This window comes from Mustelus asterias, chromosome 10 (assembly GCF_964213995.1).
Source record: "Mustelus asterias chromosome 10, sMusAst1.hap1.1, whole genome shotgun sequence".
Taxonomy (NCBI): domain Eukaryota; kingdom Metazoa; phylum Chordata; class Chondrichthyes; order Carcharhiniformes; family Triakidae; genus Mustelus; species Mustelus asterias.
In genome coordinates, this window is record NC_135810.1 from 90013743 (window position 1) to 90039911 (window position 26169).

The 26169-nt window shown below is 39.6% G+C and overlaps 1 protein-coding gene across 10 annotated transcripts in view; it reads left to right on the forward strand.

The window, feature by feature from the left end:
- The window catches only part of cdk8 (cyclin dependent kinase 8), a 113766-nt gene that overhangs the window by 38598 nt on the left and 48999 nt on the right, over window positions 1-26169 (forward strand). For 5 of the 10 annotated variants that reach the window (XM_078222170.1, XM_078222167.1, XM_078222171.1 and 2 more), the window contains exons 2-4: window positions 3225-3300; window positions 15044-15154; window positions 16680-16820. In XM_078222170.1, coding sequence (XP_078078296.1) covers window positions 3277-3300; window positions 15044-15154; window positions 16680-16820 — 276 coding nt within the window. In that variant the 5' untranslated portion in view covers window positions 3225-3276. The remainder of the gene's footprint in view (window positions 1-3224; window positions 3301-15043; window positions 15155-16679; window positions 16821-26169) is intronic. The other 5 variants (XM_078222177.1, XM_078222174.1, XM_078222173.1 and 2 more) reach the window with 3 other exon arrangements.

Below are 26169 nucleotides of genomic sequence, written 5' to 3' on the forward strand. Positions count from 1 at the left end.
TTAGTCACCTCGAGCAGGAATTTCTTTGAGTTTTTCACAGTTTCTGCATTTTTCTCTTTTTTTCTGAAGACAATTAGAGTTTCTTTCAGATAAAATTTACACTGATTAGCTTTATTTCAAAGCAGGGGTAGTGGGGTGTGTGTGTGTGAGAGAGAAAGAGGAAAGATCGAGTGTGAGCCTGTTAGAACCATTGCTTTGTAAACTTCAGTTAGCTTATTGAACTGAGAGATATTGGCCAGAATTCTCCAATGTCATATGCCCTGCCACCGTTGCTGGCAAGAATGGAGATTTGGCACTCAGCCAAACCTCCATTCACAGCAGTGGGACTGGAGAATCCCAGCCGTGGACAAGGTCGGAGAATCCTGGTCGTTGTGTTTCCTCAGCATATTTTAAATTTATTTTTCCAGTTTAAATAAAACAAACTAGTTGAGCTTTGGAGCAAAGAGAAATCTTCTGATTGTCATCTGTGTTTTGTTGACAGAAATATTACTGACACCTGTGAGGCAGAGAGGGAGAGACAGAAAAAGTGTGAGTGTCTTTTGTCATACTAATTTGAGTTTATTTCACAAAAGTCCAGTTCTGAAATCTGACAGTCTCTTGTTGGCACCTGTTTGTGCTGTTTTAAAATGGGAACATTCTAATTATTAATAACATATAAATGTAGATAACCCCTGAGTATTTTGAGTTTGAGAAGTTACATTTTGAAAGCAAATGAAAAAGCTTACATTTCCACCTGTTTTATAGATTATTATTCTTAGAATATTTAAATTTTGTGATAGTTCGAGATAGAAAGAAGACACATGGGCATAACCCCAAATTTAGTCATTACAGAGAACCATATACACAAAATAATGCTACCCTTCAAGTGCTGGCTGGCCATATCTACATCAAATGCACCAGCACACTCTTTGCGCTAATATTTTGGTGAATTTCTGCATTAGATTGCTCATCCTTTCGCTTGGTGTCTTGCTGCTTCTAGTTAAATAAACTGATAATTATTCAGAATTGCAGCAGAGTGGTATGAAGTTAGCTAATCGTAATGCAACACAAGTTTGCAGCTTTCTAAAAAAGGTGTACATCGTAATTAACAGGGATGGTTGCATTTTTAATTTTGAGAAGAACCATACCTCTGGGAGGCAATTTGTATTTGAGGTTCATATCTTTATTGGGTATACGTGCATATTTGTAGTGTTGCACTTGTTTATGTATTTGTTTCATCATCTGGTGTTCGAATAATTGCTGGGAATTCTACTCGTTTTTTTAAAAGAAACTTTAAATTTGCAGCAAGAATTAATAGTTTCTAGCTGTTTGCCTACTTCATGTTGGCATTTTTGATGCACTCAGAACTGATAAGCTATTAGTATGACTGTGTTTATCCTGGCTCTGTATACTTTTTTCAGTTCTGCAATTGTCGCTGTCTCATTATGCAGATTATATGGGTGGCATGGTAGCACAGTGCTTCACACTACTGCCTCACAGTGCCAGGGACCCAGGTTCGGTTCCTGGCTTGGGTCACTGTCCGTGCGGCATCTACATGTTCTCCCCTTGTATGGGTGGGTTTCCTCCGGGTGCTCTGGTTTCCTCCCAAAAGACATGCTGGTTAGGTACATTGGCCATGCTGAACTCTCCCTCGGTGTACCTGAACAGATGTCGGACTGTGGTGACTGGGGATTTTCAACAAACTTCATTGCACTGTTAATGTAAGCCTACATGTGACATTAATAAATAAACTTAAACCTAAATTAGTTTGGGAGGGTAGTTATTAATCCTTTTTAAGCATGTGATCTTACTTGGGAGCAGATAATTTACCCTTTTTATTCTGTGGACACCAGGACAGGAAGTGAAGAAAATGTATTGGTTAGGAAAGGGATGGTGAAGGAGGAAGGAGTTCAAGTTTTTACGCAAAAATATCCGGTATATGTACACATATGTTACTCGCATATTTGAGCAGTCATGATTGTAATATACTTAGGGAAAATTACTAATTTTAATTAGTTACAAGTTATTTTTATTCAAAGCTGGTACTCTTGTCTTTTATTTTGATGTCCAATTTGATACAACTGTTGTTATGTCATGTTTTGTGGTGCAATCCCATGGACGATGCAGAGAAATGTTAAAACCCACACATCGCAAAATTCTCTTTTCATTTGTGTCTTTGATACCTTTGGAAAGTTATACTGGTGTTTTGATGCAAGTATCCTAGAATTAGTCTATATATTTCATACGTACTTGCTACAACAGAATTAGAGAAATTCTGCATGGAATTTGTCAACAATCCAACACGAGGATAATTTTCCCACCCCATTTGCTTCCCTATATCAATAGGAAGCAGATAATGTTTCAACTCTCTCCTATTTTTTAATGTAACCAGGTCTTTCTCTGCCTGTCCAAATTATGCCACTTTTAGCACAAAAGCAGGGCGAAATTGTGGGACCAAAGATCTGTTTAGAGCTGATATAAGAAAGCAATTAATGGAGCAGTATAGAAATCAACTGTGGGTCACATGAAATTTTACAATGAATTTTGGTGGGGTTGGAGGGCTGAGACTTCCTCCCTTCCCAAGCTGGGTGATCCAGCTGCACCATAAAGTGGAGTGCCCATCCAAAATATTTATTTAACTACCGCAGTCTAGGTCTGGGTGCAACTCTGGGGACAGACGGAAGGCCCATTTTTGCTGCACTTGCCTTATGATGTGATATCAGAGAAAATTCTGGACCTTCTAGATATTTCCTATGTTTATAAGCCCAGTATCCAATATGAATTAGAATTATTCTGTCAGTCATTTCTCCAGCTCAGGTTTGAATAGAATTAATTCCTAATGCAAACGCACAGATGATGAAGAAAAGGAATGTTATGAGGTGTTCTGTCTGCAGTTTCGTACCACACCATTCCCTGTAGCCTAATAAATTAGGTCAGTTAAATGCTGTAAATTGAAAGTTTGCCATTTCCAATGTGCTCATGTTGCTTAAATGACTTAAGTGTGAAACTCAAATTCTGAAATTAACTGCTGTAAATGTGGTTCAAAACTAAGCTTGAGTTGTAGTTAACATGTAACTGTTACATTATTTACATTGCTGTAAATAATGCTAAGTACAGTAAATTAACGCTGTCTAATATTATGAAACCACTTTCAATAAGGACCCAAGATATAGTTTTTTCTGTTTGTTTTGAGTCCTCGCCAACAGCAAACCTGCTCTGCAATAATTTGTTTTTGTTTTGTATAGGAAAGATGACAAAGACTACGCTTTAAAACAAATAGAGGGTACTGGAATTTCTATGTCTGCTTGCAGAGAAATAGCAGTAAGTAAACAGAGTTTTTATAATCTAAATGGAAAGCTCTAGCAAAACAAAACTTAATATTACTTGAGGGTAAACCATCCCACAACAAATTTAATTATTCTATTAGATATTGAAAATAAACAAAATAGTAAGCTAATTTGAAATTATTGGTGGGTCAGATACAAGCTATGCACTGCTAGAACTTGTCCTGGATGCAAACAAGTAATTGGCTCCCAGTGGAGCTGGAATGGCATATCATTATAGAACACATACCGATCATAAGAGTTTCCTGATCTTTTTGGGTGCTTATTAACAGATTGATCCCCAGTAGCAATGTTGAAACTTTCTTTTGTGAACTGGGACTTGTAATATAGTGAACATCTGTTATAATGACCCACTGATGAGACAAAAATTGAAAGACAGAAGACCAACTGAAAAATGTGTTCACAGTCTGAATGTTCATTGCTTTGGATAAAATTATCTGGCAGTAGTTCCGAGATTTTGACCTGTTCCCAGTGAGCAGAGTTTTTTTAAACATCCATCTGTTCTAACGGTTCTATATATTTTTAAAATTTCCACAGGTTTACCTTGATGCATATTTATCCCAAAGAATTTCCTGAATTTGTGCAATTTGCAAGCCTATCTATTGTAACTAGTTTACTGTGTATTGTTTCCCACATCCCTACCCCTCCAATACAAGTAACTCTCTGTTTGTCCTTAGGTTAAGCCCATGCACTATCCAATTTTACCATTTGAATTACAGTATGATAGCACACACTTCTAGAGTCAAAATTGATGAGAATCTAGGGTGACATCTAAATGTACTGATGAAGGGTTGTTGGGTGTGCAGGTTCTTCAGATGACAATTTACATTGAGGCCTTGTACAGCTGTTCTTGTTCATTAAGGAGGATGTTAATTATCCCATTGCACTAATGGCAAAAGAGCCAGCACCCTTTCCTTAAACCAATGTCACCAAAGAACAGATGGAGTAATCCTTCTTCCCTGGAATTGTGTGTATAACATGGATGGCTATGACAGTGGTGGAAGCGTGGGTCCCTAAAAAGAGGTCAAAGGGAAATCGGACATGCATTTAAGGTGCCATACCTAAGTAACTTCACCATAATAGTCATTTTCTAAAAGTAATTATTTGAAGTATTTTTCCGAAACATTTATGCTAAGCAAGTCATTTGTCGTAGAGGAAAAAAAAAGCACAGAAGGAGGCTGTTCAGCCCATCGTGTTCGTAGTGGGTTATGAGGATTGAGCAGGGGAATGGGACAGACTGGATTGCTCTACAACAGGTGATTGAAAGTCAAGTAACATGTATCTGATGTGATTTATGTAGGTTTTTGGAGCACAAATTCCTTCAGAGTAGACCTATTCCTGATTGGGAGATGAAATCAAGAATCTATTTTCTGTTAGTGGTCATTTTAATAATTTAACATGATAACCAACATTTTATGAATTTATAACTATTACCAGCCACATTGAATAATATATTCCAACATTGTGGATCAAAAAAGGAGGAACGTTGCTTAATCCCAGGAGTTCACCATCTATACAGCTATCTCAAAAATGCATTCCCATGATTTTTCCTTGGAACTGTGGTGTTATAACAAGTTATCTTACCAAGACATTTTGATGTTAACTGCAGACAAGATTGACTTGATTATCAGGGATGAGAATTTCCACCTTTCCACCACTATGGAATTCGTCATTTGAACTGGTGACCTCTTAGACCAGCAAGAAATAGCATTAAACCTATTGACTATTCTGGCAGAAGGAATATTGACAGGTACTTTGAGACATTGAATAGTTCATGCTGACTAAATTTCAGTTTGAAATGTTGAATTTGGCAGAAGATACTATTATTACTGAGTACACTCTGGATAAGCAGCATCATTGCCAGCAGGCTGTATTTATAATGTTTAAAATATTGAAATTAAGATTTTTTAAATTGTATCTCTGAAACAAAACATTTTGCAGAAAAAGGCTTGCAACAGCTCTCTTAAAGAGACATCCACTTGGCTTTATATGTTTCTGTGCCCATCTTCAGATATTGATCCAGTCCCCTCGCCAATCTACCTGTCACAGTTTGTCCACGACAGTACTGGTAGGAGTGACCATTGCATTGTCCTTGAGATGAAATCCCATCTTCAAATGACAACACCTTCCTCCATGTTGTATGGCACTACCACTGCTGAATGGGATGAATTCTGAATCAGGACTGAATGTCAGACAAGGGACATCATGTAGTTGGGGAAGTAGCGCAAGCCATGAATCGACCCTTATTCCTGAGGTAACAGTACGAAGCTGGGTGGTGTCCCATAGCTGGGTGTAGAGGAAGATGTTATGACCAATTGTTTGAAAGATGGCAGACAGGACAAAGGGGAATAATCAACTATGTTTGTAGTCAAAGATAAGTTTTTCATGATTGGGGTTAAGACTTAAGTACTCTGGTTAACACAAATCTCATGTCTTTTTTTTTGCATCTCAGAAAAATGCATTGCTAATTCGAGCTAACAGCTGATTACCTGATCTAAATAATGTACACTTGTTTCTATATTTTCCATTGTGTTTTTGTCATTTTTGTATATTTATTTCTTAATCTTTTGAATGAGGTTTTTGTTTTCCTTTGCTTTTTGACATCTTTTACCTCTTCAACCGTCCTTCGTTTTAATGTTTTATCCTTTAGATTTTTCTATCTTTTACGTTTTTGCATTCCTTTATCTCTTCAATTTTTTGATTCTTCCTTTGAACTTGAATTTGCTGCCAACCACATAAATTGGAAATTTCATTTTCAGACTTGTGGAATTTTCAATTCCTGATCAATTCCAACAAAAAGATCAATTTATGCTGCAAAGTTAGGAAATTGAGATTATTGTATAATTTGAAGCAAATTTTATATTTTTTTCTGCCCATAACCTTTAGAGATGTCCAAGCTGGAAATAGTATCTATTTTGACGAGCAGCTTTGTAATTGATACCTAACTGATATTCACTAGGGGCAGTGACTGTGTGATATTGGGTAGGTACATGATTAACTGCTCTCTGTTCTGCTCTATCAAAAAGATTAGTAGAAAGATTGTAGCAAATGGCATTTACTTCGCCTGCATCCAACTAGAGTTTCTTAAAAATTTCTGTTTTGGCAAAATGATTGATCATAAGCTGTAGATGAAGATTAGCCAAACTAGAGTATTTGTCCTGTCGCTCTGGTCAGAACTCCACCCAAGATATCAGACCTAAAAGAACATTAATGAATTGTGCCACTAAGTTTTCCCCATCTGTTGTTAAAATTAACTTTTTGCCTAAGTTCATCTCACTTCCACTGATGATGCTGACATCAACTTAATGGTTATCCCAATATTGGCATCAATTTCTGTCTTTACCCAAATCTCCTTTTTTGTAGGAGACTAGGCAGTAAATTAGTGCCAGGGTATTTGACCAAGGAGGATATTATAATCAAATTCTACATTGATTATACAGATTCTACAACTCAACAATGTGGGCAGGAATAGAAACCATAGCACATTTCTCACACCTCTAACTCAGAAGTGTAATCCAATGAAGCATCCTCAACTTTGCTGAATCAGTTAACCTATAAGTAAAGAAACCTTCCTGGCATGTGCAGTTTCATTGCACCTCAAGTGTGCCTTCAACAAATAGGCTTTGGTGATACAGACCTTCCATTTCTTCGATTTTTGCATTGGACGACATTGGTGAATTGTCCTTTGAAATGGTCTAAATTGTATATAAACAAGTTCAGAATTGGTGCTTTGCTTGAATTTTTTTATGCAAAATGATAATGGAAGAAAGATAAGCTGTAGTTGAAATGTTTAAAATACTGTAGGTAATGATTGCGCTTTTCTTAGCAGTTCTTCTGAGTTTGTATTATTGTTGGATGTATAATTGTTAAAAGAATTGTGGGTAACTTGGTGTTAGTGAAACATACGTAATGTGAGTGGCTGGGGGAATACAGGGAAGGAGAGGAACATGTTAGTCTTACTGGTGTTAACGAATATGATTTATTTGTTTTTCCTTGTGGGTTTTGCTAATTTCAGGTCTGTCTCAGCATTACGATCTACAGTCAACATAATGCAACCTTGTAAAAATCTCAGAACTTTGGTCACTCACTTTGGTGTGGAAGGGAAAAGTACAAATGTGGTGTTATTTGTTGAAACTACATATAACGTGCAGTCAAAATTAAACAGAGTAAAATTAAATACTGCTAATCATAATGGTGACAATGATATGACATAATCAGTGGGAGGTGTTCACAAAGAATTTAATGTGATGCAGAGCCACTTTATAGCCCTAAAAGACTCCCATTTCCCAAAAAAAGCCATGGACTACTAAAGCAATAGGAGACACAAAGCTAAAGGAAAAATGTGCAAAATAAGCACAGATCCTGGCAAGGGGGAAAGATACTAATAATAACAATGGGTAAAAAACCATCCGCTATAAAATGAGTATGAAAGGGATATCAAAATCATTACGTTCTTGTTATAATTGTATTCGGAAAAAGAGGTGGTTGGGAGCAACATGGGGCCCCATGAATACTGAGAACCATGATATTGTCCATGAAAATAAGGAAATGTTGAATAATAATTACTTTAACCGCAGAGTCTTTCAGAGTCATTTATAGCACAGGAGGAAACTATTTGGCCTAATTAGGACAAGGTCCGCATGCCAGATATCCCAAGAAAATTAATATAGAGTTTGGAACATGGAATAATCAGAATTAATGTAGCAAAGCAACAGCAATGAAGACTGATTAATTCCCAGGAGCAGATGGTTTATATTCCACGGCTTAAAGGAAGTAGGTGAAAAAATTACCGATGCTTTCACCATAATCTTCCAAAGTTCTCTTGATTTGGGAATTGTTCCGTTAGATTGAAAAATTGCACCTATCAGTTCACTATTTAAGAAATGTGACAGGGAATTATAGACCACTTAGCCTAACATCTGTTGTTGAGAAGTTGCTAATTATAAAGAAGGACAAAATGACTGAACACCGTGAAATCTTTTGACTGAGAGCCAGCATGAAACTTCTCAAATGTGGGTCGTACTTGAAAATCTGATTAATTCATTTTTGAAGAGGCAACTAAAGTAGTGGATATAGAATCTCTATAGATGTTAGTTATATGGGCTTCAAGAAGACATTTGATGAAACTGGTAGGTAAGCATGAAATCATGGAACTCGCCAGGTATGGAAATTGGCTGAATGATAGGAGACTGGCAGTAGAGATCATGGGCAGGTATTCTAATTGGCAGAAAATGACTGGTGCCATCCTGCAAGGATTAGTGTTCAGGGCCTTAACTATTCATCTCATTTATTGATTACTTAGATTATGGGTTAGGAATCGACATATCCATATTTGTCGATGACGCAAAGATAGCTGGCATTGTAAGTCATGTAGATGGAATGGGCAAACTGGCAAATGGATTTCATTGTAGATAAATGTTACGTCCCTCATATTGGACCTAAAAAGGATAGAACGTGGTGGTACTTAAGTGGTGAAAAGTGAGAAACAGTGGATTCCAAAGAGTCTGGGTACAGAGATCAATAAGATGTCATGAAAAGATACAGAAATAATCAAAAAGGCCAGTAGAATGCTGGCCTTTATATGTAGAGGACTAGAATGCAAAATACAAGTCATGCTTCAACTATGCAAAGTTGTCATGGTTAGACTGCACCTGCAGAACTACCAGCAGTTCTGCACGCCACATTATAGGAAGGATTTTTTTCATTCATTCTTGGAATGTGAGCATCTCTGGCAGGCCAACCTATGTTGTTCATCCATTATTGCCTTTGAGAAGGTGGTGGTGAACTGCTGTCTTGAACTGCTGCGGTCCATGTGGTGTAGGTACACCCTGTGTCGTTAGGGCGGGAGTTCCAGGATTTTCAGCCAGCAGTAGTGAAGGAATGATGATCTATTTCCAAGTCTGGATTTGTGTGTGGCTTGGAGAGGAATTTCCAGGTGGTGGTGGTGATGGTGTTCCCATACATCTACTGTCCTTCTCCTTCTAGATGGTAGAAGTTGTGGAATTGTAAGGTGCTCTCAAGGAACTTTGGTGAGTTCCTGCAGTGCATCTTGTAGATGGTGTACACACTGCTGCCAATGTGTGTTTCTGGTGGAGAGAGTGAATATTTATGGAATGGGTGCAAATCTAGTGGGCTGCTTTGCCTGGATGATGTCAGCTTCTTGAATGCTGTTGGTGCTGTACTCCTCTAGGCAAGTGAAGAGTATTCCATCACACTCCTGACTTCTGCCTTGTAGATGGTGGACAGGCTCTGAAGGGTCAGCCGGTGAGCTACTCACTGTAGGACTCCTAGCCTTTCATCTACTCTTGTAGCCACAGTATTTATATGACTAGTCCAGTTTAGTTTCTGGTCACCAGTCAGCCCTCAGGATGTTGATAGTGGGCGAATCAGTGATGGCAGTGCCATTAAATGTCAGGGGGTGATGATTTGCTTCTCTCTTGTCAGAGATGGTCATTTTCCACACCGTGTTGGGAGAGTGTTACTTGCTACATGTCAGCCCACCGAGCCTGGATATTATCCAACTCTGGCTGCATTTGGACATAAACTGCTTCAGTATCTGGGGAATTACAAATAGTGCTGAACATGCTGCATCCATCAGCGAACATCTCCATTTTTGACCTTCTGATGGAAGGAAGGCCATTCTTGAAGCAGCTAAAGATGGTTGGCCTAGGATACTACCCTGAGGAACTTATTCAGTAATGTACTGGGACTGAGGTGGTTGACTGCTAACAACCATAACCATCTTCCTTTGTGTTAGGTATGACTCCCAACGAGTGAAGAGTTTCTCCCCCCTGACTCCATTGATACTAGTTTTAATCTGTCTCCTTGTGATGCCATACTTGGTGAAATGCTGCCTAGTCACTCTCACTGCACCTCTGGAGTGCCACTCTTTTTTCCATGTTTGAACCAAGTCTGTAATAGGGTCAAGAGCTGAGTGATTCTGAGCAGGTTATTGCTAAGCAAGTGACACATGATAGCGCAGTTGATAACCCGTTCCATCGTTTTACTGATGATCGAGAGTGGACTGTTGGGTCTTTAATTGGCCAGGTTGGATTTGCCTTTTGTGTACAGCACATATCTGAGCAATTTTCCACATTCCGGGTAGATTTAGCTGTCCTGAAATAGCTTGACGACAGTCACAGCAAGTTCTGGAGCTCCAGTCTTCAGTGCTATTACTGGATTATTATCAAGGCCCATAGCCTTTGCAGTACCCAGCACCTTCAGCTGTTTCTTGATATCACGTGGAGTGAATTGAATTGGCTGAAGATGTGATGTTGCAAACCTCTGGAGGAAGCCAAGTTGAATCTCCCAGTTGGCACTTATGGCTGAAGATTATTCCAAAAGCTTCAACCTTGTCTTTTGCACTGATGTGTTTGGCTCCCACTTCGTTGAAGATGAGGATATTGGTGAAGCCTCCCTCACCAGTGACTCCACCACTAATCGCGACTGGAAGTGGTAGAACTGCAGAGCTTGGATCTGATTTGTTGGTTGTGGCATTGCTTAGTTCTGTGGTTCATTTCAAGATATTTCTGCCTATGCACAATTATATTTAAATGCTAGACTGTAGGGGTTAACCAAGTCTGCTAAGCTGAACAATTATAGCTAACTTGACAAGATGTAGAATCAGAAGACATGATGGGTTGGGTAAAAATGGACTGCATTCCTGAAGGATAAACAATGCAGGCAAACAACAGTTCCTCATAACAGGAGCTGCAAGGATTGTTTTTCTAGATGGAGACAGCGTGTGAAGGACACTTCCAATAACAAGATAAGGGTTAGAACAAAGAAAATTACAGCACAGGAACAGGCCTTTTGGCCCTCCAAGCCTGCACTGACCATGCTGCCCGACTGAACTAAAACCCTCTACCTATCCGGGAACCATATCCTTCTATTCCCATTCTATTCATGTATTTGTCAAGATGCCCCTTAAAAGTCGCTATCGTATCTGCTTCCACCACTACTTCCCCTGGCAGCGAGTTCCAGGCGCCCACCACCCTCTGTGTAAAAAAAAAAAACTTGCCTCGTACATCTCCTTTAAACCTTGCCCCTCGCACCTTAAACTCATGCTGTCTAGTAATTGACTCTCCCACCCTGGGAAAAAGATTCTGACTATCCACTCTGTCCATGTCCCTCATAATCTTATAGACTTCTATCAGGTCGCCCCTCAACCTCCGTCGTTCCAGTGAGAACAAGCCAAGTTTCTCCAACCCCTCCTCATAGCTAATGCCCTCCATACCAGGTAACATCCTGGTAAAGCTTTTTTGTACTCTCTCCAAAGCCTTCACATCCTTCTGGTAGTGTGGCAACCAGAATTGAACACAATATTCCAAGTGTGGCCTAACTAAAGCTGCAACACAACTTGCCAATTTTTAAATTCGGTGCCCCAGCTGATGAAGGCAAGCATGCCGTATGCCTTCTTGACTACCTTCTCCACCTGCGTTGCCACTTTCAGTGACCTTTGTACCTGTACACCCAGATCCCTCTGCCTATCAATACTCTTAAGGGTTCTGCCATTTACTGTACATTTCCTATTTGTTTTTGACCTTCCAAAATGCATTACCTCATGTTTAGACAGGTTGCAAAGTTGGGCCGAGAGGTGGCGGATGGAGTTTAATGCGGAGAAGTGTGAGGTAATTCACTTTGGTAGGAATAACAGATGTGTTGAGTATAGGGCTAACGGGAGGACTTTGAATAGTGTGGAGGAGCAGAGGGATCTAGGTGTATGTGTGCATAGATCCCTGAAAGTTGGGAATCAAGTAGATAAGGTTGTTAAGAAGGCATATGGTGTCTTGGCGTTTATTGGTAGGGGGATTGAATTTAGGAGTCGTAGCGTTATGTTGCAACTGTACACAACTCTGGTGCGGCCGCACTTGGAGTACTGTGTGCAGTTCTGGTCCCCACATTACAGGAAGGATGTGGAGGCTTTGGAGAGGGTGCAGAGGAGGTTTACCAGGATGTTGCCTGGTATGGAGGGGAGATCCTATGAGGAGAGGCTGAGGGATTTGGGATTGTTTTCGCTGGAAAGGCGGCGGCTAAGAGGGGATCTTATTGAAACATATAAGATGATTAGAGGTTTAGATAGGGTGGATAGTGATAGCCTTTTTCCTCTGATGGAGAAATCCAGCACGAGGGGGCATGGCTTTAAATTGAGGGGGGGTAGTTATAGAACCGATGTCAGGGGTAGGTTCTTTACCCAGAGGGTGGTGAGGGATTGGAATGCCCTGCCAGCATCAGTAGTAAATGCGCCTAGTTTGGGGGCGTTTAAGAGATCCGTAGATAGGTTCATGGACGAAAAGAAATTGGTTTAGGTTGGAGGGTCACAGTTTTTTTTTTTAACTGGTCGGTGCAACATCGTGGGCCGAAGGGCCTGTTCTGCGCTGTAATGTTCTATGTTCTATGTTCATGTTTGTCCAGATTAAACTCCATCTGCCATCTCTCTGCCCAAGTCTTCAACCAATCTATAATCTACTGTATTCTCTGACGGTCCTCATCACAATCCGCAAAATCCGGGTTGAAATATATTTTTGATTTTGGAGTATGTGTGTTCAATTCAGTTCATATTTAATTCAGTTCTTAGGGCCTGACCGAGAAGCCAGTCTCCAAGTTCGCTTTTTTGCTTCTGTCATGTTAATTCTTTAAGTTCTTTTCAATAAGAGAAAACCAATTTAAAACTCATACCAGTGCTGTCCTCTCATCTATTCAAATGAATGAATGGACCCAACACCCCACATGCCTGCCTCCATTCTTCATTGAAGGAAGGTTGATCCCTTGGCTCAGTGATAACAGTAGGGTGAGGGATATGCCAGGCCATGATGTTACAGGTTGTGGTCGAGTACCATTCTGCTGCTGCTGATAGCCCATAGAGCCTCCTGGAAACCCAGTCTTGAGTTGCTAGATATGTTCAGAATCAGCATGGTGGTAGTGCCACTCAACACAATGAGGGCATCCTCATTGTGAAGACGGGACCTGATCTCCACAAGACCGTACCTCCTACGGATACTGTCATGGACAGATGCATCTGTGGCAAGCAGATCGCTGAGGATGAGGTCATGTAGGTTCTTCCCTCACCACCTGCCTCAACCCAGTCTCGCAGTTATGTCCTTTCGGACCTGGCCGGCTTGTTCAGCAGTGATGCCACTGAGCCATACTTGGTGATGGACATTGAAGTACCTCACCGAGAGTAAATTCCTCTCCCCATGTCATTCTGTGTTTCCTCCAAATGGTGTTTAACATGGAGTACTCTTCTATCAGCTGACAAGGACAGGGGTGGGGGTGCGATTGTTTGTGGTAATCAGTAGGAGGTTTCCTTGCTCGTGTTTGGCCTGATGGTATGAAACCTCAATAGGGTCCAGAATCAATGTTGGGGGCTCCCAGGGCAGCTCCTTCCTGGCTGTTTACTATAGCCACCTTGCTGGTTGTGTTTTGCTGGTGGGACAGGGCATATTCAGGGATGGTGATGATGGTGCCTGAGATATTATCTGAAAGGTGTCATTACATGAGTATAACTATTTCAGGTGGTTCTTTGACCAGTTAGAAGGTGATATAAATAGGAACTGATAGGGCAGATGGAAATAAACTCTTTTTCCTGGGTGGTGGCAGGTGGACATTATCTAAAACTGAGAGCCAGAACTGTCAGGAGTGAAATTAGGAAGCATTTTGATATACAACAGGTGATAGGAGTTTGGCATTCGCCTGCAAACATCAGTTGAATCTAAAACAGTTATGAATTTTAAATTTGAGATTGGCATATTTTTATTAACTGGGATATTAAGGTATATGCGACAAAGATGAATATATGGAGTTGGTTCGCAAATTCATCCAGATCTCATTAAATGCAGAACCAGCTCGAGGCCTACTTCTGTTCCATGTCTTGAGAGGGAAGAGGGAATGATGTTTGCAGACAGTTTCAAATTAGTGACAAAGAGGCAGAAGCTCTAGATGATTACTGGAAGAATGAACATGAGGTTAGAAGAATTTGTTTTAAAATTCGGAATGATTTTAGGGGCATGTAACGCTTTACATCAAGTTGTGAATGGGTAGAGTCTATTATGTCTTAAAAGTGAATTGATGAAGTAATTAAGAAGGAAGAATACAAAATCCTTTGTAGAAAAGGCCAGAGAATTTGGATTGCTTTGGAGAATTCCAAGTGAACTGAAATTGCAATTGGGTTTTATTTTCTTTAATTCTTTTGTAAACAGCCTGCAGAATGTTGGTCATTCGCCATTTGAAAGCGCCCTGTCTTAAAATTTTGAAGGGATTTGAGCTCTGCCAAAAAAAAATTTGGTGCATGAGAAATATGCTGGACGCCACATATACAGTGTTTCAAATCTAGCTATCCGAAAACCAGACATGATTAAAATTCCTACATGGCAGCTTAAAAATATTATTAGGCGAGTAATATAACTTTTTTGTTTGGCTAGGTGATGCACTGGTGTGCCGACTCGTTGTCCGAGTGACCTTTGTCCTGACTTGACCCAACCTAGCCCAAACCACTTGACCTGAACTGCCCAATCCAAAATCCAGCATGGACTAGAACCCGAGATTGCTGGTTTTGAGGCAGTGCGCCTGTATAAAATTGAGGGTGTGGAGTGCAAATGAAGCTATTAATAAACTTCTTGATTGTGAGGATGAAGTTGAATTGAAGGACCTATTAACTCTGATACAATGGGAATGTACTTTTCAGTTGTCACAACTCTAATGCAGAATATTTTGTTTCACAGTTGCTGCGGGAGTTGAAACACCCAAACGTCATTGCTCTCCAGAAAGTATTTCTGTCACATGCAGACAGGAAAGTGTGGCTTTTGTTTGACTATGCTGAACATGACCTCTGGGTAAGGTCTATCTTTCTGGACTGCTAGTACTTTGTGCAACATTAGCTAATTTCACTGCTTATGCCACCAATTAACTTAACCTGAAATGTTTGTGTTTTAACATCTATTTCCAAAACTTGTACCATGGATCTATTTGGTACCATAATTGTGTTATTAAATTGAGTAATCATAAACTGACCTATTGTAAGTGTTTGAATAGGTGAAAAGTGAAAATCTAAATTCTGAGGTTGCTTTCACACAATTTCATGTGTACTTTCATACTGTTGGTATCTAATAAAATAAAGAATTGGCAACCATTTTTTTATTTTGCATAGTTGATTGACAGGAGCCAAGTTTCAATATTTTCTGTTCCTCAATTCTGCCTGCCCACTAAAATTGAACCAAGAAGATGACTACAAATTGTTGATATAATTACTTTCACTGTTTTACAGGGATGTTCCCAAAAAATGTTATCTTGCTCTTTTTAATCAACAGAGTTGAGTGAAACCTTGTGTTATGCATACTATATAGTTAGCACAGTTTATTTTCATTTCAGTGAATTTTCAAATGTTGGAAAGTTAATTCTTAGCACTGCATACTCAGTAATTGTTCAGTGGTCACACTTAATACACACTACACTTTCCACAAGTGAACATTCTATATATTAATCAATCATATAATAAATTTCATACATCAGGCGAAGTGTCACATATTTCAAAGAGGAATGATAAGAACTGATCCAAATCAAAACCGCAATGGTTCCAGTGAAGATTGAACAGATTAGTTTAGAAATTTAGGCGCACCCACAGTCAGAAAGACGATGCTAAATTCTCCCTCAGTGTACGAATGTGGCGACAAGGGGATTTTCACAGTAACTTCATTGCAGTGTTATTGTAAGCCTACTTGTGACACTAATAAATAAACATTAAACTATTTATATATTGTGTCAATTATGTAATCTTCGAAATAAATACTATGATTCGAACATTTTCAGCCTTATTTAAGTTTTCATTTTTATACATAAAATGCAATTCAAAGCTAAGCATAGCCATCTCTCAGAGTACTTCTTTTAGAAAGGAATGCCTTATTAAGCTCTTCAGGAAGGCTTATACACTGATTCACTGCAGCAGGAATTCAGAAGCTCAAGTCGAATCGATTACATTATCGCATTCTTAACTGGTTGAATGTTAATTTTATGTTAGTTAAATCTTGGTTGAGCTTCTGACCAATTAACTCAATACATTCCTTCAACTGCTTGCACATTGTATGCTGAATGTTTAATGCAAGAAGCATTTTTGGTTGGGGTTTGAATTGAAGCAGATGCAGATGGAGGAATCTTTTTTGTTGTATACATGTTTTGAGGAAAAATACATCATTTGTCTTTTGAAGTTAGCAATGAGGCTGGAAAAGGTAAGGGATTTTCAAAATGTGCCAGTACACAGCCAAGAAAATACTTCTCGAATGCACTTCATTGGTAATGTGGTCCAAATCTCTGACTTTCCAATTTTTTCATTTCCCAATAAATGTTTTATTTTTCCTTTTTCAGCACATAATCAAATTTCACAGAGCTTCTAAAGCAAACAAGAAACCAGTTCAATTACCTCGAGGGATGGTGAAGTCCCTATTGTATCAGATTTTAGATGGCATTCACTACCTGCATGCTAACTGGGTGTTACACAGGGATCTGGTAAGTCATTTACTGAGGGTGCATGAAATGCATAGCTATGCTTAACAAGTTAATAGAGGGGGAGCACGGGATGTGGGGAGAATGATAATTTTATCACGATGTTTGGGTGACAGGTAGCCACCTCAATTGAAATAGCACAATAAGGGGTTTAACTGGAGTACCTGCTGAATAACAGATGTTGAAATATGTTTCCTTTTGTGATTTGGCATAGATTTTGTCCAGAAATATTTACAGTTTTATCCAAAAAAAGCTGGCTAAATTCGATACCCCCCCCCCCCCATTTCATTTTACTTTTTCCTTTTGAACACATTTCATTGTGTCACTACATATAGAAATATACACAGGTATTGGGAATAATTGTCCTGAAGTGAAATTCATTTAATAAGACTTTGTTAGAAAAGAAAGTAGGTCTGTGGGTAGTACTTACTGTTCAAGGCATACTCCCCTCAATCCTATCTTAACATTTAACTGACTTTTTAAAAAAAAAACACACTCTTTTATATTTTTGGGTTCTACCATTTTCGTTTGTCCCACTTCCTCAGCAACCTGATGATAAATTAGAGGGAGTTGCCATGCGGATCCTTGCAAAGTTTTGTTAATCTCAAAAAAAGCCAACATTTCAGACTGCTCAAGGTGCTGAGTTGATAGCTGATTTTCTAGGGCTGGTTTGCAAGATTGGCTGCTCCTTTTAATATAAATTCTGGCTCCCATTGAAACGAATTATTTTGTTCCAAAATATAAATGATCCTCCATGCCATGTACAGAGTGGCCAGAAAGACATCCACTTTTCCATAACTATATAGGCTCTTTAGATTTGGATACCCCTCAGATATGATATTATGCATCTATTTGGGTATTGTGTACTAATAAAACAAAAAACATCGCAGCCTATTTACATGCTAATGAGTGTCATGCAAGTTCTTTGTTTTCTCCTGTTGACTTCTTGCCACATGACCTCATATGGGGATTTCCCCTTCAGCAAATTTCTATCATGCCTGGACTTGCCTTTGTGAGCAGCTTCCAGGCTTGTACCTCAATTAATTTAATCTGTTGCTTATCTTCTTCCTATCTTCAACATATGGGTGAGAGGAAAAACATGCCTTGTGTTTATGCTACAATAAAATGCAACCAACTTAATTTCAATCATTTCTTGTGGCGTTGCTGATGTACCCTTTCAGAAAATCTGTTTATATTAATGAAGGAAACGCACAGGCATCATTTGTCATTCTATTGGAACCCTGATCTTGAACCTGTATCACAAAGCAACATGTCTCAATCTACTGGTGGATTAAGTTGTTTGTGTGACTTACTTGGGATTTGCCCAAGTGAACATTTGGTAATTCACAGCTGAAGAAAATTAATCTTCTACTGTAATAGCAGTCTTGATTGGTGAGTGTTAAATTTGTGGTCCCTTTTGAGCCATCATATTCAAAGTAGTTTTTTGTTACTTGCTGGATATCTGATTGTTTCCTTCTGTGTTTGGCCATTTGCCTTCCCTTCATTACTATTATCTTGAAACATCTGGAGGTTCAGCACACTTTTGCCACACACATGATGAATAGATAAAGCTCCACTTATTCACACATAATTGGAACAGAAGGAGTTGGGGGGGATGGGGACATTTGTCATTTTCATGTGTATTGCTACATTTGTGGAATGTTTCTTCAGTTTTTGCAAGTGCTTGTTCAAGGTCTTGTTGAGACAGTGGGTTGGTAAGCTGTCACTTCACTTTGGGGCCTGTGCCCTAATGTAACCTGGACTGACGCCACACCTGATTGCAAGGATTCTCTGTTTTGGCTGTTTCAAATCAATTCAAGTGTGATCCATAACAAAATTATTTGCAATTTTGGTTTTGCTACAGGGTTTGCTAATATCAAAAAATAGAAAGCATCACATTTGTGTTAAAATAGATGCTCTTCTGAGGCAAGAGATTTGTTGGGGAAGAGTAACATTAACTTTGATCCAGGTGCTGATATTCAGTGCTAAAAGTGGATTAAATGTTTGTGTTATCTGTTCAACATAAAATACAAAAATTAAGTAAGGAAAAAATAGTTAACTGACAAAAATATATGTCCCCCATTGATTAACCTGTCTTTTTACCCTCTAAATTTAATGGAACATGCACTTTTAGAGGCATTTAATAATGACTGTGGCTGGTTCCAGTTTTTGTTCATTTTGTATCCGTTCAAAAGCTAGTTTTGAATCTGATCACTTCATTGTCTTGATATGCATGTTGTTGGTTGAATTCTTGGATTGATCGCTAATTCAGATGATTATCTTTAACATCCCTTGAACATTTATTTATTTATTGCTGTCACAAGTAGGCTTACATTAACACTGCAATGCAGTTACTGTGAAAATCCCCTAATCGTCACACTCCGGCGTCTGTTTGGATACGCTGAGGGAAAATTATAGCATGGCCAATGCACCTAACCAGCATGTCTTTCAGACCAATGAAGCCAGTTTAGAAATCCATACAAGTTGAAAACCTTCCAAACCTGTATCAGGTGGGAGAGCAGGATTAGATTTCTGTAAAATTCAAGAATTCGAAGTACCTCAATAGCTTATCAGTGATGCTTACTACTATCCAACCTTGGAGAAGTGCTGCTTGCATTTGGTTGAGTAAATGTTTGCATGTTAACCAAATCATATCCTCATAAACATGAAAGTCATAAAGTCTACAAATAAATCAATAATGGTACCTAACTTTATAACCTTTTCCTTGGTACAATTTCAGCATGTGGAGATGCCGGCGTTGGACTGGGGTAAACACAGTAAGAAGTTTAACAACACCAGGTGTGTCTCTGTATGCCCTGTTTGTGAGCATTTCTCCACTCCACCTGACGAAGGGGCAGCGCTCCGAAAGCTAGTGGCATTTGCTACCAAATAAACCTGTTGGATTTTAACCTAGTGTTGTTAAACTTCTTACTATTTCAGCATGCATGCTCTTAAACAAGGATAACAGAATACATCTGTCTCCATGTCTAACTTTTTCTTTTCAAGTTTTCCCTTCGAAAGATGTTGATGCTTTTACTGTATCGAGGTTGCAGTCTGGGTGAAAGTCTTCAATTGTGTACTCGATTGGAAAGTGTAGAATCACCAATAGCAAAATCCAAGTTGCCAATTCTCCAACCAGTTGAAATAGTTTTCCCTGTTTACCTTATCAAAACTGCTCATGGGATCCCTATTGTGTGAGGCGTAATGGTGATAATACCTCCCTGGGGAACACTATTATTTTCCGTCATTCCAGGCTATTACTGTAAGCTGCCCTTGTGCCTATTTTTAATTGGCTGATGAATCCCAATTCCATGTGCTTTATTTTTATTAACAAACTTGCGATGTAACACCTTATCAAATGTTTTTTGAAAATGCATGCAAGTAATATCTACTGCATTTTCTTTATCGATACGCTTATTTGCTCAGTGAACTTCTGTGTTTTAAATCTGTGTTGGTTGCCCTTAAGTAACCCAGGCAAACAAGTAAAAGCGATATGAGATAATAAAGTTTATGGTCTGGAAAGCACTACCTGAGTGTGATGAAGGCAGGTTCATTCAAAGCATTCAAAAGGGAATTAGACTGTTATCTGAAAAGGAAGGATGAAGGGAGAAGATGGGTATTTAGCACTAAGTGAATTGCTCATGTGGTGAGTTGGTAGAGATAATGGGCTGAATGGCATCTTTATACACTAACAATTCTTTGAAGACTTTCTAAGTTGGTACTAATGTTATATCTATAGTTATGCAGTTTATCCCTTTCATCATTAAAAGACTTTTGGCCACAGTAGGCCAAAGAAGAGTTGAGAATGAAATTGGATACTTAAAGATCTATCAATAACATTGCTTGATGTTCTTCCTCTCTTAAAGTAAAGAAAGGAACTGAATGCTCTTAGTAGAGAATCAACAGATATGTACATGGACTGGGTTTGGGACAAATATAATACACTTCCTACAGACTTCATGCTCACATGAATTTATTCCAGACATTTATACTGTTTTGAATATTGATTTTGAAGCTTTATGAAGTAATTTCTCTTGCCTCCTGATACAAAAAGAGACAAAATAGCATACAAAGTCCATGGTACTATAAATTACTCTCTGGATGAGATAAAGCTTGCCCATTTTTAGTTCAAAAGCAGTCAATTTCCTAATTTTGGAATGTTTATGCATGTGTAAAGGCACACTGTGAAAGACAGTACAGGTGGTGCCCGAAAACAGTTGCACTTGTCCACTCTTGGTAGCTGGGCTAGAGAAGAAGGTCTTGTTTCATTAATTTTTAAAAAATGGAAATCATACAGTTGATGAATGTTGGACACCAATTTGTGTGGACCAGTGTAGGTGATGTCTCACTTCAGTCTTTGGGTATACCAGCTTCTCAGCCTGAAATGCGGAAAAATCCTATGGACTAGCTTACTGTTGTCTCTGCTTACCAAATTGTCAGAAGTTATGCCATTCAGTTATGAATTATTTGCTGCCCTCAAACACTTCACCTGAGGATTACTTGATCTTGACTACCAGTATACAACTGCACACAAGACAGGTATATAAAATAAAAAACACCCATTGCTGCTTTTCACAGACTTATGGACATACTCATGGAATTTGATTGCAAAGTACCTGTAAAAATTCCAAGTGGATGTAAAAGATGCTATTGTAATATTGAAAGCAAAGTAGGGCGATTTTCCTCATCGCCTGGCGAACATTTATTTCTCAACCAGCTTTGTTTAGGCTGAATTAGGCTTGGGAGGAGGTGGTAGTATTGTGGCATTGTCACTGGACGAGTAATCCAGAGATCCAGGGTAATTCCCTGGGGACTGGAGTTCGAATCCAACTATGGCAGATGATGAAATTTGAATTTTTAAAAAAAATCTGGAATTAAAAGTCTCATGATGACCATGTTACAAATGCTGGCCCAGCCAATAATGCTCACGCCTTGTGAACAAATTTTAAAAATGTCATTTATCTCATTGTGATTTGTGAAACTTTTCTGTACTCAATTGGGCACTATGTTCCCAGATTGCAATAGTGACATTTTCAAAAGCATTTTATTGACTGTAAGGCAGTTGAGGTGCCCAACACTCCCAAGAAGTGTGATATAACTGCAAGTTATAGCCTTTCTTCAGGATAAAAAATTTAACTTCACTCGTTTGGCCAATATTAGTGACCGTCATGTTGCATCAGGATTTGGATTTTTTTGCAACTATCTTTCATCTTTTGCATCCCCTTGAAAAAATTTTTTATATGCTTATACATCAATTAACATCTTATTCTGTTATCCATCAATTTCCTCCTACCAGAGAACTGTCAGAGATACTTCAACTTTATACAGAGCAGGAACAAAGTCACACGGTTGCTGTTCTGACATTATAACATTAAAAATAGAAATATAGAAGGTGTGTCATTATTCACATACTTTTAATTGTAACGTGAGAAGAATGAATTTGTAATAAAGCTTGAGAAAACAGATCTTCTGTTTGTGTTTCAATCAGGTCATAAAAAGTTTAAGGGAGTAAGTAAAATGTTAATAGGAGAACAAGTCAGATTCTTTTTTTATTCACAAAGTCTTTTTCAGTTAATTCTCGGCAGGAATGGCAGCTTGGGCAGAGAAAGTTAATGAAAATGGCTACCAAAACTAGGTTTTCCTTTGGAGCCAAACTTCGTTGTGCCATAAGATTCCGTTATTTGAACTAATTTTAAGTCAGTTGATGAGAAAATTATTCATTTTATGAAGCTGATGAACCTTTATGGAAATATCAAGATGCCACCTCTTTACATATTATGCTTTCCATCTGAAATCCTAGCTCTTTTCAAATAGCAAATCTAGTGTGGAACATAGCTGGATTTTACACAGCAGTGATGTACGATCCTTGCTCAAATGTACACGAGGCATCTACTATTAATGTGAAAGAGAAGATCAAAATCATCTCCTGTCCAGAAGATGCTGGAAAAACTCAGCAGGTCTGACAGTATCTGTGGGGAAAGAATAGAGCCAATGTTTTGAATCTAGATGACCCTCCGTCACAGTTGAGAGCAAAGAGAATCAGCATTCTGGTGATGAACTATTCACCAGTATCCATTACAAGCCCACCGACTCCCACAACTACTTGACGACAGCTCTTCACACCCCCACACCCTGTAAGGACTCCATCCCATTCTATCAGTTCCTTCGCCTCCGCCGTATCTGTTCTGATGATGCCACTTTTCAAAATAGTGCTGCTCATATGACTTTCTTCCTTCCTCTGTCATGGTTTTCCACCTACTATGTTTGACAGGGCTCTCAACCACATCCAACCCATCCCCCGGGCCACTGTTCTCACCCCTCCCCTACTTCCCAGAACCAGGATAGGGTTCCCCTTGTCCTCACTTTTCACCCCATCAGTCTCCGCATTCAAGGAATCACCCGCCACCATTTCCACCAACTCCAGCATGATGCCAGCACTCATCTTTCCCTCACCTCCTCCCGTCAGCATTCCGCAGGGACCATTCTCTCCAGGACACTCAGGTCCACTCATCCATCACACTCAACACCTTACCCCCTGCCCACGGCACCTTCCCATGCAATTGTAGAAGGTGCAACACCTGCCCCTTTTACCTCCTCCCTGCTCACAGTCCCAGGCCCTAAACACCCCTTTCGGGTGAAGCAGCGCTGGTCTATTGCATTCGCCGCTCCCAATGTGGTCTACTCTACATTGGAGAGACCAAACACTGTTTCGCTGAACACCTTTGGTCCGTCCGCAAGCAGGACCCAGACCTTCCTGTCACTTGCCACTTCAACACACCACCCTGCTCTCCTGTCCACATGTCTGTCCTTGGCCTTTTGCAATGTTCTAGCAAATGCCAACGCAAGCTGTCGATTGGGCACTTTACAACCCTCTGGACTGAACATTGAGTTCAACAGCTTCAGAGCATGAACTCTCTCCTCCACCTTCACCCCATTTCCATTTATTATTTCATTTTGTTTCATCTCATTTACCCATTTTATCATCCTTCTCTCTCACTTCCATTTTTCCACTTCTCCATTCTTATACACACACACACACACCCCGGGCAACTGTCACATTCCTCAGGCAGTACTTTAACAATCTGTACCTCTTCCGTCATTCACGCATTCTGATAACTTAATGGACACTTTTAGCACCTTCTTAGCCTTCTGTATCCTCATTTGCATTCCCTTTGTCCCATTCAGTATTTACTGTTGAGAAAAGCATGGATGTTAGGGAATTTGGGGAAATATAGAGTGGTGTCTTGAGGAGTGTACATAGTACAGAGGAGGTGCTGGAAGTCTTATAGCACATCAAGGTAGATAAATCCCCGGGACCTGATGAAGTATATCCCAGGACGTTGTGGGAGGCTGGGAGGAAATTGCGGGTCCCCTAGCCGAGATATTTGAATCATCGATAGTCACGGGTGAGGTGCCTGAAGATTGGAGAGTGGCAAATGTTGTGCCTTTGTTTAAAAAGGGCTGCAGGGAAAAGACTGGGAACTGCAGGCCAGTGAGCCTCACATCTGTGGTGGGTAAATTGTTGGAAGGTATTTTGAGAGACAGGTTCTACAGGCATTTAGAGATGCAAGGACTGATTAGGGACAGTCAGCATGGCTTTGTGAGTGGAAAATCATGTCTCACAAATTTGATTGCGTTTTTTGAAGGGGTAGCCAAGAAGGTAGATGAGGGCAGTGCAGTTGATGTTGTCTACATGGACTTTAGCAAGGCCTTTGACAAGGTACCGCATGGTAGGTTGTTGCATAAGGTTAAATCTCACGGAATCCAGAGTGAGGTATCTAAATGGATACAAAATTGGCTTCTTGACAGAAGCCAGAGGGTGGTTGTAGAGAATTGTTTTTCAAACTGGAGGCCTGTGACCAGCGCTGTGCCTCAGGGATCAGTTTGTCATTTATATTACTGATTTGGATGAGAATATAGAGGGCATGGTTAGTAAGTTTGCAGATGACACTAAGATTGGTGGCATAGTGGACAGTGAAGAAAGTTATCTCCAATTGCAACGGGATCTTGATCAATTGGGCCAGTGGGCTGACGAATGGCAGATGGAGTTTAATTTAGACAAATGCGAGGTGATGCATTTTGGTAGATTGAACCAGGGCAGGACTTACTCAGTTAATGGTAGGGCGTTGGGGAGAGTTACAGAACAAAGAGACCTAGGGGTACATGTTCATAGCTCCTTGAAAGTGGAGTCACAGGTGGACAGAGTGGTGTAGAAGGCATTCGGCATGCTTGGTTTCATTGGTCAGGAGTTGGGATGTCTTGTTGAAGTTGTACAAGACATTGGTAAGGCCACACTTGGAATACTGTGTGCAATTCTGGTCACCCTATTATAGAAAATATATTATTAAGCTAGAAAGAGTGCAGAAAAGATTTACTAGGATGCTACCGGGACTTGATGGATTGAGTTATAAGGAGAGGCTGAATAAACTGGGACTTTTTTCTCTGGAGCGTAGGAGGCTGAAGGGTGACCTTATAGAGGTCTATAAAATAATGAGGGGCATAGACAAGGTAGATAGTCAATATCTTTTCCCAAAGGTTAGGGGAGTCTAAAACTAGAGGGCATAGGTTTAAGGTGAGAGAGGAGAGATACAAAAGTGTCCAGAGGGGCAGTTTCTTCACACAGAGGGTGGTGAGTGTCTGGAACAAGCTGCGAGAGGTAGTAGTAGAGGCGGGTACAATTTTATCTTTTAAAAAGCATTTAGATAGTTACATGGGTACGATGGGTATAGAGGGATATCGGCCAAATGTGGGCAATTGGGATTCGCTGAGGGATTTTTTTTTAAAAAGGGGCAAGCATGGACAAGTTGGACCCAAGGGTCTGTTTCTCCTCCCCCCCCCCCCCCCCCCCCAACTCTCATAGTATAAATCTCTGCTGATTCTCTTTGCTCTCAGCTCTGATTAAGGGTCATCCAGACGCAACGTTGCCTCTATTCTCTCCCCACAGATGCTGTCAGACCTGCTGAGATTTTCCAGCATTTTCTGTTTTTGTTTCCGGTTCCACAACTGCAGTATTTTGCTTTTACCTGTCCAGAAGATGTCATTTTAATACTGATGTATATAAATCAGTTAATTTAAAGATTTGATGTCTGAATATTCTGTAACTGAGTTATGAAATATTCCAGATGTTGGGGTATTTATGTATATAACATTTTAAAGCTTTTGCATGTTGTTATGCTTCTGAAGAAAAATCAATTTGTAGAAAATGAAACTCCATTTTATTGCAATTGAGAGAAAAGTAAGAAAAATAGTTGAGGGTCGTTCTAATACATGTAATTGCAATCTCATGGAACATGGCTTCAAGTTAAGATAAATAATAATGACGTTACTGAAAACAGAACTGCTTAGTGTTTGA